The following is a 16,100-nucleotide window of genomic DNA, read 5'->3' as shown; positions in this document are numbered from 1 at the left end:
TAATGATACTGACTTACCTTTTGTAAAGCGCTTTGAGATCTATGGATGAAAAGCATTATGTAAGAGCTATGTATTATAATTATTTAAAAGCTAATGAGTCCATTCCATTATTGGTCTGCACAAAACAGTGTGTATTGACAGCAAAATCAGCCCCACTGAGCTTTTGTGATCTATTTCCTTTTTTTAAGGTTACTTTAAAAAGTCACCATATGCTTATGTTGTCATTTCGCAATATTAGTGTAATTTTTCCTTGTATTGAAGGAATGTACAGTTACTGTTTCATGGTTTTCCAGAACGGGTGACAGGGGCTGGTTTACATGATGATTACTTGTTCTGTTCATTCCCTTTGAAGCGCCTGGCATCAGCCACTGTCAAAAGACAGTATACTGGGCTAGATGGACCTTTGATCTGACCCAGTATGACTGGTCTTATATCCTTATGTTTTATGGCTTTGCAATTAAAGGAAGAGCAGATATCAGCCCCCATTGTGCAGTCGTATACCATGGGGGTTGTGCTTTCTACCAGTAGTAGAGCCCATTGATATAAATGGGCCTACTTGTAGTATTAGAATACCAGAGTAGCAGAGCTTTACAACGTGGGACACATAGCTACTACTAGCTGCGGGTCTTATCCTATAAATATTAAAAGACATGAATAACTTGATTCACTTGAGTGATCCCACTTACATATGTCTGGGTGTGGAACATTTATCAAAGAGGCGAAATCATTAGAGGTAGTATATATCTGTGGTACAAGGTGAATCAATGTATGATAATCATCATGTAAATCTGTGACTTTATATCAACAATAAATAAATGATACTGATTCTTTCCAGATGTCCCTGTGTCAGAAAGTGGTTGTCAAGTCTCAGAGTACAGTGTGGAAATGACGGAACCAAAAGAGGTTATTTCTGAGGTGTATCATGGCCCTGATCTAGAGTGCACGGTCAGCAACCTTCTTCCTGGAACAACATATCGGTTCAGAGTGAGAGCTTTGAATGACGGAGGGGTAAGGTTTAACATTCTGCGCAGCATGAACAGCAGTGTCCAAAGAAGGATGCCAGATGAGGGTTTTTTTCAAAATGTTTCTTCACATGTATATGAGAGAACAGTTATCCTGGCAGTGCATACACTAGTTCAGCTATAGCTGGTGAGTGGAAAGATGAAAGGGAAAGGGGAATGTGGGAAAGGAAAAAAGTTGAGAGAAAAGGAGGTATCTGGGAAAGGAGAAAAGTGGAGAATAAAATGAAAGAGTTGGAGAAACTTAGGGAGAAGGCAGTGCATTGAGACTCAGAGGGCCCCATCCAGAGTGGCCCTTTAAAGCAAAGTTGAGAATGGCATTTCTGTTTAAACATAGGTTCAGCTAAACTGGTCTACCGTTTAAAGTGTGTTAGAACTGTACTGAAGAGATATATTGGCCCACACACCTTTAACAACAACAAAAAAGATCTTTACCTTTATAGAGGCAAATGATACTTGAGTAATTTCAAGTAGGTCTTTGGACATTTTAGGGAAAACTTGTTCATTAATAGTTTTTAATATGCTTTCATTTAACGTAGGGTACATATATTTTTTCAGATTCCTCGTAAAAACCTATTTACCTAATCCCATTGGGAATTAAAAGCCTGATCCTGTGTCCATTGAAATCAACAGAAGAATTCCAATTGACTTCAGTGTTGGATTGGGCCCTGTCTTCTTTTCTCTGAGCATCATTTCCAGCATTTTGAAAATGTATCCTCAGTGGGACTACGTAGTCTAATGCATTGCTTACTCTGCTATCAGACTGCTCCCAAGAAATCTATTAGGTTTCTAAAGATTTGTATGCTTCAACAGCAGGGTCCCTGCTGACAGTTACTCAGCTCTTACATAACATAGAGCTTTTAAATAATGCAGATCACGGGGGAAAACTACCAAAATTAGTTCAGGTATTCGAAACCAAGAGTACCTGCAAATTGATAAGATATCCATTTCTTTCTTATGTATTAATTAATTGGGTGTATATATCAAAGTCTGATTTGCTAACTGTTCTGACTGACATATAAAAGCTAAGAGAGAGCCATTTCCTGTGAAGTAGCTTTGGACTGACGGTGTTTTAGGCAAACCATGTATTCTCAATAAGCAAGGCAACTTATAAGCAGTGAGATGAAGTGAAGCATGCCAAGATAAGCTTTACATTGATAAGGTGTATATTAGAGGCCTAATCTGTCTTCAAGAAAATGTGTTATAATAAGAATATTTCTATGTATGGCTTATGAAACCCCTTTAAAGTGTGTGTAATATTTTTTTCCACCCCTTCCTAGTATGGGCCATATTCTGAAGCTACAGAAGTCACCACAGCAGCAGGACCACCCGGCCAGTGCCAAGCACCTTTCCTTTCCTTTGTGTCTGACACATGTGTACTTGTAAGCTGGGAGGTAAGACAAACACTCTTTGTATGTGTGATTTCTATCTTGCTTATCCAAACTAATATGATCATCAGTACTTGAAAGCTAATTCAAGAGCAGTTCACAATCTCAGCCCACTCAAAAATACTCTTGTACATACAGACAATAATCTTCCCTGCTTTTCTTTTTTAGAGTTGATCTTGAGTCACCGAAGTTTATTAGGGGCTTGAGAATGGAGACAGGGGGATCTCTTATCACTTCATCTTAATATAGGTCATAGGTCGGTAAAGAATGATCTCTCCAGAATTTTAGCATGTTGAATCCAATACACTGACTGGCTTCTGAACTGGAATCATGCAGTCAGCTATTCTGCTACATTTTTATGTGAGGCTAGAGTCCTTGATATCAGACAAACTCTGAGAGATTTGCTATGTCAAAGCAACTCTCCCAAAATAAAAGGAGGACTTGTGGTACCTTAGAGACTAACAAATTTATTTGAGCATGAGCTTTCGTGAGCTCCAGCTCACTTCATCGGATGCTGGAGCTCACGAAAGCTTATGCTCAAATAAATTTGTTAGTCTCTAAGGTACCACAAGTCCTCCTTTTCTTTTTGCAGATACAGACTAACACGGCTGCTACTCTGAAATCTCCCAAAATAGTCAGGTGTCACCTAGTTTCATATCCAAACCACATTAAACCATTAGTACAAGAGATAAAAGATGGTCTTGTGAATAAGGCACTAGTTTGGGACTCAGGAGATCTGAGTTCATTTCCCAACTCTGCCACCAACTTCCTCTGTGAGTTATGTGGGTTTTTTTCATACTCCCCCCGCCAGTAACTGGGGACTCTGTCGGACATATATAGATTCTAGTGTGTAATCAGATTGTCCTGAGGGTCCTCAAGGAAGAGCGCCTCTGCTGCTCACTTGGAGGCATGAAAGGCAAAACTTCTTTTATAATATTATGATACTGACGTGTGTGCCACATCAAGGGCCACGCTGCTTTAATTTCACCATCATCCTTAGCTGTGTTAGCTTCTCTGACTCTACTGTCCTGTACCTTGCCCATCAGCTTGATGGCTGACTTCCACTGGGCGCCTAGTGCTGCAGGCCTCGCTCCAAACCAGGAGCAGTACTTTTCGGTTGGTATGATTTTCTGGGAAATATAATTATTCATTTTTAATGACTTGAGTATATCATTTAACCATGACTCTCCCACAGGTGCATTGAGACCACTAGTTCTGGTCTAGAAACAAAAGCTCATGCTCAAATAAATTGGTTAGTCTCTAAGGTGCCACAAGTCCTCCTTTTCTTTTTGCAAATACAGACTAACACGGCTGTTACTCTGAAACTTTTCTGTGTGGTTCAAGGCTGTGCTGCTACCAAGTCAGCCGAATGGGAGGAAATTTTTATTGTGAAAGTCCTGATAGAAATTAAGGCCTATAGTGTCTGCTGTGTAAATGTCCTCTCTTCTATGAATTAGGACTTTTCTACCCTTAAAACACTAAAACGGCACAACTGCAGCTGCACCACTGTCGCACTTCAGTGTAGTCTAGACACTACTAATGCGGACTGGAGATGTTCTCCCGTCGGTGTAGGTAATCCATCTCCCCAAGAAGCAGTAGCTAGGCTGTTGAAAAAATTCTTCCATCAACCTACCGCTGTTTACGCCAGGGGTGAGAAAAGCTTAGTTACGTCTCACACCCCCGAGAGACATGGCTATGCTGATGTAAATTCCAAGTGTCTACCAGACCTTAGTTTATTTCAAGCAGATAGAGTTGGCACAGTTCTGCTAAACAGGCTTCGTTTTGGTAACCTATTCTGGGGCACGAATTCAGAATGCGTCCATTTGCAGTGATCATGGTTTCTCATTATGAACTCGTTTTTATGCATTTTTCTCCTTAACCTGTCAAACGTGATGAGGTAGGCCTCCATCTTTAAACTGAACTACTAAATACAAAGATTTGTTTTGCAGAGTCCTGAATGCTCGGGTGCCGACATCTCTGAATACAGATTAGAGTGGGGAGAAGATGAGGAATCTCTGGAACTCATGTATAATGGCACAGATACCAGTTTTGAAATTAGTGAATTGTCAGCAGCAGCACATTATTGCTGTAGATTACAGGTACAGAAGCTTATTATATTTTGTATAGATCACAATCTAAGATGTAAACACAATTTACTTCCACTGGATTTTTATTGTCATCATTAACTGCTTTGAAATGAGGTACTTTGTAAGTCAGAAGAAATATACCTTTCTCCTAAATTGTGTAGCACTACTGCGTAATCAAACGATTTAGATTCTAAACAACTCAGATTGATGAACAGAGGGAGTTAATAGAACTTTCAGCCTTGGAAAATCGCTCCTGTTCATCACATGCTTTAATTTCAATGAATAATACTGTTGACAAACAGCCGGCCCAGATAGTGATGCTCTTGCACTAAAATAGAAATATAATGTTTTAAACTTTAAAAAAAATAATCGCAAATTTTGAGTTGGCTCAAGCTTGGAAATGGTATGTAAATGACATTACCTCCCAAATGGATGTTAAAGATTCCCCTATCTTAAACAGTAATCTCCAACATCTGTTTCATTTATTAAGTTAAGCAAACCATCTGAGTAGCTGATAAGATTCCTATGCACATGGGCGGCTGCAGCTGGCAATATAATGTACTTGCCATTTTCACCACCTCATCTCTTGAATTTATATCATTGTCTAGTGAGTCTCTGTAATGATCTTCTTCTCTTTGATATTTACGCTTCTCCCATTATTTTCAATAAAAAGCAACCAAATTAAAATATAAATCCTGTGATGGAACTGGATTCTTCTCCTGTCAAGTCCCCTGAAAAAATAGAAGAGATTTAGCAAAAAAGAGTGAGGCAAAATTCTACACCCAAGCCTGCACAGCTTTGGAGACTCCTCCACAAGGTTTATTTATGTGCAAAGGCAGAACACCAGCAGTAAATCCAACCAAGAATTCATATACCTACCCAGCTGGCAAAGGGTGGAAAATTGTTTCCCTTGAAAATCTTTTAGCTTGGACCACCCAGGGTTCATCACTTTGATCGAAGGCCACAAGCCCTCAGTCAAGTGTTTCTTTTCTTTTTGAACTCTTTCAAGTCAAGTGTCCCGTAAGATTCTCTCTAGTTCTTCAGCAGCTGATTCAAAGCCAAAGAGCCTCAAATAGAGTCCCACAGCCCATCCTCACTCATGGTCTGCTGTATTTGTCTGACTTCATTGTCACAGGACCTACACCTTGTATGGTCATTATTTTGGGAAACTAATTGAAAGAGCATGTGTGAGAGGAGTGGCACTGCAAGCCAGAGAGCACATTCCATATGCCTGAGAAGGAAAGCTTTTTGTTTTCTGTCTTCTAAATTGGCATTTAGACTTCATTGAGCTGGGGGGACACTGTGATACCAGTTTCGTGATGAATGGGGAACTCTAATTTTTTTTAGTGTTAAAAAATGGAAACCGCCAACTGTATAGTATTTTTGGAGGGGGAGTGTACATTTATTTTAAATTATCCACCAGAGAAATGTTCCGCTACACTAATGTCTAACAGATTTTAACGCCTCAAGCAAAACTTAATCCATAGTCAGAAGATAAGAAAAATATATAATAACACAGACACATTTTTTTATTAAAGCCCACCAGTAATCCATGCAATAGAATTCTAGAGGGCCTCTGCCTGCCAAGCTGGTCCTTACTTTGTGTCAAGTAGTATCTGTCTTACAAAGTGTATTTCAGAATGCATTAGAGCATTAAACAGTAACAGGGTAAAGAGTAGAATTATGAGATACGGGCAAACGAAAAGTGTTTCATAATTAATGGAGATTTGCTTTGGGTATGTGTTTTAAAATAATAAATAAAAGGATAAAGGGCAAAAATGCAAATCATTCTTTCCTTTGTGACTATTAGAGACATTAACAGGAAAACTTAATTTTTCACTCTAAGATATAAAGAATTTTGTCTAACCCGTGTTACTCTTTCTTCTAACAAAACACACATCATTATCTCAATCCGTACAAATCTAATAATGGAGAGAATCGGGCATAAATGACTAGAGGGAGGCCAGTTTGTCTTTGTTTAAATTTAAAAAAAAAAATTAGTAGCATTATTGAAAATTCCCCAAAACACTCATGCCTTCCACCCAGGGAAACATTGTGACATTTACTGGAGTGGGGGAAGGAGGAGGAAACATCTGGTAAGCAAACAAAAATTAAATACCCATCAATTATGTTGATGAGGTTGTCCAATAAAACAGTTATAAGCACCACTAAAACGAATTGCTTGGAGCAAGATACAGATTGCCAAACACTGGTTTACAGGCGAGACACATAATGTCATTGACAGACCACAAAATGAGGCTCGCTTTAGCAGCTATAGGAGCGCTTCACTAGATAAAAGATGTCCCTGGAGCAGGATTTGTTTTTAAGGGCTTTTAAAGGCTAACAAATGCAGCTTTATCATCTCTTCCTTCAGCACACCAGCTGAACAAAACAGCTAATAGAAAAACAGAATGAGGTTTTCTATTTATCCCATGCATAGTAAACAAAATTATTCAGATACAGCAAAATGTAGGGGAGAAAACACATGCTTGTTGGTCCTTTGCCCATGTTACTCTCACTTAAGACACTGAAAAGCCCAACTCAGCAGATCTTTATTCTTCTGTTGGGGAAGATGGGGTTTGCCTGCCCCACTCTACCACGGACAAAGCAAGGTGTTTGGTGTGAATTGTAATGGAGACTCAAAGCCATCTGTTCAAAGACTATGCCTCTGCACAGATTTCTGGCTCACTGGTAGAACAACTTCTTCATGACCTGTGCTATGACAAATTCCGTGTCTGGGGTTGCACTGTAACATGTAACAGTTCTGATTCCAATCAGTAGAGAGCAATAATACATATAAACCCTAGCTAATTCATTACCATAGTAATGAAGTACCAAAGTTTTATTAATCTGTTTTTATCCATTTTACTAGAATATTTTGTAACGGTGTAAGTGATACAGTATACCAATGGAAAAGTTGAAATAACAAAGTCTGATGATTAATGGATGGTACTTCAAAGGTAGAAACATTGGGCCAGATTTTGAAACTTCAGATTTCCACTGGTGTCACTGAATTTGGCCTAGGAGTTAGATATAATGGTTGCTTTATTTTCTCATGGAAAAAATTAACAGCTGTGAGTGTTTTAGTTGTGGTTTATATGTGGGATCTTAGAAAAAAGCATATGCCATGCTAAGGTAATGTTTTATTTTCATGGGAATTATGAAATTATTAATAATTAGTATGAAATTTTCAGATTAACTTTCTAAATTAGGACCCTGTAGGCACACTAAATTAGGACCCTGCACCGCTCTTAAGCAGGCCAAATGACCACTGAAGTCAAAGGGAGATCTACCTGAGTGAGCAGAACATCTGGCCTTGCAGATGTAACCATAAAGTAATGGGGATTTTGATAGCAAAGGGCTTAGAAGGGCTGATCTTTAAAAAAGGTTAATGGTGACAATTCAATACAATTAATATTAACAAAAAGGGGGAAGGAACACAAGCCGAAATAAGGAAAGAATGGGTTAAAGAATATTTAGATAAGTTAGGTGTATTCAAGTCAGCGGAGTTTGATGAAATTCATTCTAGGGCACTTCAGGAACTAGCTGAAGCAATCTCAGAACCATTAGCAATTATCTTCAAGAAATCGTGGAGGAGAGGTGAATATTATAGGGCAAATATAGTACATGTCTTTAAAGAGGGAAACAAAGAGTACCTGGGGAATTATAGACCAGTCAGCTTTAACTTTGATACCTTAAAAATACTAGAACAAAACATTAAATAATCAATAAGCACCTGAAGGATAATAGGGTTCTCAAACTTCATTGCACCATGACCCCTTTCTGACAACAAAAATTACTACATGAGCCCAGGAGGGGGACCGAAGCCTGAGCCCACACCTGGGCAGGGGGTCCAGAGCCAAAGCCCGAGCCTTACCACCCCAGATGGGGGGGCCAAAGTCATTTCCCGAGGGCTTCGGCCCTAGGTGGGGGGCCTGTATCCCTGAGCCCATGCCACTAAGGGCTGAAGTCCTCTGGGCCACAGCAAGTCTAACGCCAGCCCTGACGACCCCATTAAAATGGGGTTGTGACCCACTTTGGGGTCCCAACCCACAGTTTGAGAACCGCTGCCCTATGACAACCTAGCTCCTATTTCTCTAACCCTTTCCCCCTCAGAGCCCAGCCAGGGGGCCAGACACTCACAACCCCCCACCCCAGAGCATAGGTGCCGACTCCATGGGTGCGCCAGGGCTGGAGTACCCACAGAAAAAAATTAGCAGGTGCTTAGCACCCACCGGTAGGCAAGCTCCCTTCCTACCTGCCCCACACCCCCACCTATCAACTCCTCCCCGTCCCTCTCAGGGCATCCTGCATGCCACGGAACAGCTCTTCAGCAGCGTGAAGGAGGCATGGGGAGGGAGGGAAGGAGGGGCAGGAGCAGGGACAGGGTGTGCTTGGGGGAAGGGGTGGAAAGAGGCAGGGAAGGGGTGGAGCAGGGGCAGGAAGAGGCGAGGCAGGGGTGCGGCCTTGGGGGAAGAAGTTGAGTGGAAGCGGCACCAGGGGTGGGAACAGGCGGGGTGGGGTGGGGTGGGGTCTTGCGGGAAGGCACCAGGTGGGGGCGGGACCAGCCTTACCCAGATACTCACATTACCCCCCACCCCCTTGCCCAGATACCTGCACCCCTGCCCAGAGCCCAGCCAGGGGGCCAGACACCCACAACCTCTCCCCCCCAGAGCCCAGCCAATATGCCCGAACCCCCTATCCCCCAGAGCCCAGCCGGGGGGCCTCCCTCAGCCCAGGCACCTTCCCCCCCCCATTGCTCAGAGCCCAGGAATCCAGAGGGAGAAACAGTATGATGCTCGGTCCTAGGTTTGTGTGGAGTTTCCTGCATGCTGCCCTCTCCTTCCCTCAGGGTGTGTAGGGAACTGCAGCTGCCGGGAACCATCCAGCTCCCCATCCCCCAGCAGTGTCTTCTATGTGGAAGCTGGGCTCTGCCGGGTCCAGCAGCCCCTAATGGTGGCCAGCAGCACTGCAGCCCATTTGCGCACACAACATTAATTTCTGCAAAATTCTGCATTGCACTGTGGCACAGAATTCCCCCAGGAGTAAATAATACAACAATATAGCAGCAGTTATGAGGAGCCCCTTCCTGCTTCCTGAGTTAATCTTTTAAACTGCCTGCTTTACTTCCTGGGTTCTCTGGCTGGTGCGCTAATTATCTCATTAACTCATTAGTCTACCAGCAGTGTAAGTGCTCCCTTCCACCTTAACCACAGCCAGTGCCCTGGGTGTTTTAAGTGACCAGGGTACTGGCTTCCACAGATCCCAATTTGAAGCTGCTAACGGCACCCTGTCACATGGGTTCACACCTGGTTGAAAGATTGCTCAAAGTGGTTCACTGTTAAACTGGAAGGGTGCAAATTGGTTACTGCTAAATTTGATTAAAATGGTTATGCAAGGAAATTATATATATATTTTAAAAGACACTTCAGACTATATAGGTGACACCTCTGGATAATAGAGAAAGATATTAATTGTTCTCATACAGATAAACGGCATAAATTATTAAGTGATAAATTATTAAGGTGATAGGTATCTAACTTTTCCAGGCTGCAAGGTACATTGGTCTAAGTTTATTTGATTGCCTTGTGAAATGAAATGTGTGTTGCTCTAAAAACATTATTTTGTTCCACAGGCTATAAACCAGGCAGGAGCTGGACCCTACAGTGATCTAGTAACTTGCAGGACTCCAGCATCAGTACCTGATGCAGTCTGTACCCTCTCTGTATTGGAGGATGAGCATATGGATGCCTATCAGATATCGCCCTCTGTGTGCCTTGTTTTAAACTGGGAAGAACCGTGCAATAATGGGTCTGAGATTACTTCTTACAACATAGACCTTGGTGACATTAGCATTCCAGTTAGTAACATTACAAGTTATGTTATGGATGATCTGCTTCCAGAAACCTCATACCGGTGAGTGTCATCATCCTGCCATTTCTCGGTACAGTAATGAAAACTCATGTTGATATCACACAGATTAACTAGATAAGGGGAATCTTGATAGGATGTATCATAAAGAAGAAAAAGAAGTCGCTATCCTTAAACATCTAGCAAAAGTGTAATGATGTCTTTATGGAGTGATTTGGAATAGTTCAGGTTTGAAGATGCATTCTCTTTGTTCACCTTTTTCTATCTTCTTTTGTCTCCATTTCCCACCCCCATTTATCTTCTTTATTTTCTCTATTTGCTTTGTCCTTGTTTTTGTCTTATGTGTTTGGAAACTGTATTAGTTAATCTATGAAGCAAATATCAAGACCAAGACAGATAAAATTCATAATAATCTAATGGGGTTTACAAACCCCATACTGAACATGGGTAGAAAGGAGAGGAGAGTCTTCCTGGCTTACAGGCAACCAGGCTCACCAGCCCCCAGCATAGCTGCCAGAACTTCCAGTCATGGAGGCATCTACCAACAGCTGGGACCAATAAGGAAGACAAAGGAAAAACAGAGAGAGATGGGGAGGCAGAAAGGCCTGGGCTAGTGGAGGGGAAAGTGCCCTGTGGCAGTCTGCCTCTAAGAAACTAACAGGGAGACAAAGGAAGACCTGGAGTTTAAGGGCTGATAACCTAAAATGAGTCTAAGTTGATGGTCTGGGCTAATTTGAGATGAGTAGAGGGGAGACTGGTTAGGGGAAAGCTCAGTCCTCCAAAGAGATTGTCCCAAGAGCAGTTGACAAGTGTACATTCCAGAAACTGGAAATGATAAATTCTTCTAACTACATTAGTGCTGTGTTTATTGCAATGTATCGTTTTTCAGATTCTAATCAGTAATATTCTTTTAAGTGTTTATAGGTATTATTAACTAAGTAATTTTCTTATATGGCAAATAAGTTGTGTACGGTTTAAAATGGTGATTTAAGGTATGTTCTTTTGAGTAGCTATATTTGCCATCTCTTTAATATGAAAAAAATAACTAAAGAAGATGAAATTTGGGATTAAAAGTGATTGGCTCTTAACAACTCAAATTCTAAATTTTATTCTAAAATGGCTTCTCCAAATGTAGATTCATCCTTTGAACTAATCTGATTTTCATGCTTTTCATGATGTCTTTCTAATTGCTGCTAGAATTTAAATTATCTTAAACAGTGATTAGCAGATGAATAGTAATACACAGTGGCATTGATCATGTCAAGGAAGCTCTTTTTTAAAAAAAAAACAGTTATTCTTATAGATACATAATACAGAAAAATCTGATTGTACAACTGAAGAAATTAGACACAGCACAGACTCGCAATATCATTTGTCATGAATAATCATGCAAACATTGTGCAGCCTAGCCAGAATGCTCCACTCTTTTTTCAGATTTTAACATAACAGCACTGAGAATGGTATAGTGGCATCTAGCTTTTTACCAGCCTGTGGAAATGTAAAATGTGAATATAAACTGCAAGTGGATGGCTCAGGGATTGCTACTGGGATATGGAACCTTTCGCTTTCAGGTCACTAGTTTAAATCCAGCCAACATTGATAATGACCAAAAGTCGTTAGTATTTAAAAACCCATCAGTGGCTTATATCAAATGAGCTGGAAGTTTTAGTTCAGATCCAGCTGGACAAATGTCAACATGACAGAATTCTTCATCAGAATTGTGACCTTATCAGCAGTCTCAAAGGATTGACTAGGTATAGAGATGGAACTACTCTCCCCCCTACCAGTGGTCCCTAGAAGTAACAGGACGGTGTGAGGAGGCTTCTGTTGCCTGGGCACTACATTCACTTTAGAAATTTTAAAAGAGGAGCCATCAACAGAAAAATATCAAATGTATCTCTTTCTCCTCTTCATAGAATCATAGGACTGGAAGGGACCTCAAGAAGTCTTTTAGTCCAATCCCCTGCACTCAAGGCAGGACTAAGTATTATCTAGACCATGACTGACAGGTGTTTGTCTAACCTGTGTTTGTCTTGTGAGCTGCTACTTAATTTTTTTAAGAGCTGCCCTTAGTTGGTCTGGAACATCTTGTTTTCTCCTTATTACATGTGAGATCAGATGCAGTAGCAACTAAAACAAAATAAAAGGTTTTGATCAGCACCAAGTGACTCTATACAATCAGCCAGCACTTTTCATTAATATTAGTAACTGGGTCACAGAAAATGGGGCATCTAAAAATTCTGTTTGTTTTTTTTTAGCTCATGTTTTGTTCTTCTATAGCTGCTGTTAGGTAGGTGTCCTGATCTCCAAAGCCTGGAAAAAGAGATCAGAACTAAAAGTTGAGATAAGCTTTAGGTTTCTCTTCACTAATCATACAGCAGCTCTTTCTCTGAGACTCTCGTTCTGGCTCCCTCTGAGCAGAAGTATTATACTGAGGTCATACTATGATTTATGCCCTGAATCTTAGTTTACATTCTAACTTCTTTACTTTTCATAAGGCGCCATATTAAATTATGTGATTTTAGCTTAGGAGTGTGATTGTCTCTGATCTGAATGAAAAAGTGAAACCATAAACATTAACTATTTAACTGGTCACAATGATTGCTGTGGGACCAAGCTTCTAAAAATGGTCTGATGAGAACAAGAAGAAGTAAGTGTTGAGTCAGGAAGCAAAAATACACAGCGGGGCATCTTGTACTTTTCAGAAAATACCATACCTCAGCTGTCTTGGAAAGCAAAGGGCCAAAGCAAGTTGCAGAAGCAGCTCATGCAGCACTGACCATACTTTGTAGTATTGTGCTAATAAAAATAGCTCTGAAGAAAGACACTTTTCAAATAATTGTTGGTGGATTTTTGTTCACACACACACATACCCCATCTGTGTATATCCAGTCTATCCATGATATTTTTAGCGCGCCAATCATCATATTACCTAGGCATAACATAAGAAGGTTGTTATTTACAACCTAGGCATAACATAAGAAAGGCATAACATAACATTACCTAGGCATAACATAAGAAGGTTGTTTAATTAATTGCCATTTGCAATTCCCTTTGAGCTACTCTGAATTGGAAGTATTATTATTTTATGATATATGGGGGTATAGTAAAGCTGTGTTAAATTTGTGCAATGAAAGCAAGTGAAAGTTACCTGGCATTAGGTTTCTTTTCAAACCCAAACATTAAGCAAGACCTCGGAGATTATCAAATCTCTTGGCAAGCCTGGTCTGAGTTTAAAGTCAGCAAAACTAGTCAAAACTCTGTGGTTTCAGTGGCATTTCACTGCCAGGTTTTGGGTTTTTTTGAAGCCAGAATCTCAAAGCAAACCTCTAGTTAGCAAGAACCAAAATTGGAAAAATGCATATTTTGCACAGCAGTAGTTTACCAAGTAAGTCTGCACACTGAGCTGATAGTATAAAAATAGTTTAAATAAAATAAAACCCCTAGATATGCAAATCACTTCACTGTAAACAGCATGACGATGATCTGAGAGGATGTGACAGAGTCTTCCGCTTAAAGATCTGTAAATATGTCCCAAAATTTAGATGCTTTGGATATGTTTGGTTGGTAGTCAAATTGGTCATGTGACTAGCTGCACTTTATCTCTACCTGCCTGCCCCAGAGAACTTTGGAAAATTCAGTTTTGACTGGGACAAAGATTGTCCTAATCTAGCAAAATGACTTGCTCACCATCTTTTTAATACTAATGTCTGCTTCAGCTGCTTCTGAGTTCACTCGTAGCTAGCAAAATCCGTACATGCTGAAGTGTTCTTCTTCAGTGCAGCTCTTTGTAACTTAGGGAAATTGTTTGTCACAAGGCTCCAGCCCAGTTTAGGGACTTGTTGAAAGGGTTCATACTGTTTGTTAATTATATAAGCCCATAGTCAACCATGTGCATTTCAAGTTTACTCTGCACACTAATGGACTGTTTAAAATTAACATGACAGAGTTAGACATTGTCACTGAACAAAGGCATAAAACGGAATGCTTCAGATGCTCTTGTTGTATATTATGTGCTTATTTCTGTGCTCTTTAGAGAGGAAAAATATGTAATATCAAAATGCAACTCCTGGGATCTGCTTTTCTGTAACAAAAATGGAAACAGTCATTTCAGTTGCTTAGTACTAAAGCATTAGAGCAAAATTTCATGTGCTGACCTTCATTTTTGCAGGCACAAATTATTGGCTTGTTCATTTTTGTACTCATAAGCCATTTAACTAGGGCAATCAGGAACTTGGACTTCAAAATGACATAAATGGTAAATAGAAATAATTGCCAACATAAGCAAAAATGAAGGCCTGGTTAAGGTTTAACAAAGAAAACCCTAAATCTTCAGGCACAAAAAAAATTGTGGATTCTTTTACAATGGTTTCTTTCTGCCAATATTGCTGTTTTCCAGTATCTAAGCTTTCATTTAAAAAAAGGAAATGGGATTAATTGTAGAGTTGAACACATTGTCTTCCAATCAAAGTTTGATCCTGCAGTGTGTTGAGAACATGCAGTACCTCAAAGGAAATATTCCTTCTCTCTCAAGATTAGGCCCTGAACCTAAAGAAGAAGTGGCATTTTTTGGAATTCTCTATTTTATGTTAATGAGATCTTGCCTTTGTTGCTTAGACTTATAGCTATTCATTCCAGAAGGAACTGTTATGATTATATACTCAGACCTCCTGAATAACACAGGCTATAGAAATTCACCCAGTAATTTCTGCATCAAGCCCATAACTTCTGGTTGAGCTAGGTCATATCTTTTAGAAAGAGACATCCAGTCTTGATTTAACGATTTCAAATGATGGAAAATACACCACACACATTCCTTGGCACATTAGTGATTAATTACCTTCCATTGCATCTTATTTCCCATTTGAATTTGTTTAGCTTCAACTTCCAATAATTAGATTTTATGTGGTTGTGTGCTATTAAAGAAACCTATTTTGAAATCTCCCAGTGTAGGTACTTACAGAATAGATCACAATCAAGTCACCTCTTTATATTCTCTTTGATAAGCTAAGGAGACTGAACTTCTTAAGTCTCTCACCAGAAAGGTTTTTCACTCTTCGAATTATACTTGTAGCTCTCTTCTGAACCCTTTCCAATTTTCAGCGTCCTTTTTGAAGTGTGGACATCAGAACTGGACACAGTTTTCCAGTAATGGCTTCTCCAATGCCTTGTACGGGGGATGTACCCGTTCCTTATTCCTATTCAGTACTCCTAACTTTGTGTATGTGTATATCAGTGTGTGTGTGTGTGTGTGTATATCACTCTGTGTGTTTGCGTGTATGTGTATATTCACAGTAATAACAAAAAAGTAAATATCTTCATCCTCAAATGTAGGGCCTGATCCTGCGTATCTTTACTCACACAATTAATTTGTACTTAGCACGAGTAATCTCATTGACTGCAGTGGAGGTATAAAGTACTTGAGCACATAAAGGTTTGTAAAAAGGGACCCTTACTTTTTATTAAGTGAAAGTTAATAAACTCTTCTGTTCTGACCTCTTGTATAACATAGGCCATAGAATTCCATCCATAATTTCTGCATCAAGTCCACTAGTTCAGTTTCTTTACTAGACTTTCTGTGAGTACTTACTGCAGTACAGCTCCTTGTATATTTTTGAAGTACAATTACAACAATTGAGATTACATATTGCAGCAGTATTTTTATCACATAAAAGATGTAATTTCTGTCAAAACTTCCTTTAACTGTTTTTTTGTATGATTTGATAAGACTGTAA

General features: G+C 39.9%; 1 protein-coding gene across 1 annotated transcript in view; it reads left to right on the top strand.

Moving 5' to 3' along the window:
* Window positions 1–16,100, top strand: part of FNDC3B (fibronectin type III domain containing 3B) — a 354,613-nt gene that overhangs the window by 279,322 nt on the left and 59,191 nt on the right. Inside the window, exons 19-22 of the mRNA XM_084638683.1 lie at window positions 836–1,008; window positions 2,300–2,413; window positions 4,357–4,506; window positions 10,130–10,410. Coding sequence (XP_084494809.1) covers window positions 836–1,008; window positions 2,300–2,413; window positions 4,357–4,506; window positions 10,130–10,410 — 718 coding nt within the window. The remainder of the gene's footprint in view (window positions 1–835; window positions 1,009–2,299; window positions 2,414–4,356; window positions 4,507–10,129; window positions 10,411–16,100) is intronic.

This window comes from Lepidochelys olivacea, assembly GCF_965140295.1.
Source record: "Lepidochelys olivacea isolate rLepOli2 genome assembly, chromosome: 9".
Taxonomy (NCBI): Eukaryota; Metazoa; Chordata; order Testudines; family Cheloniidae; genus Lepidochelys; species Lepidochelys olivacea.
The sequence above is the reverse complement of the archived record's forward strand: the minus strand, read 5'-3'. Positions and strand labels throughout refer to the sequence as shown.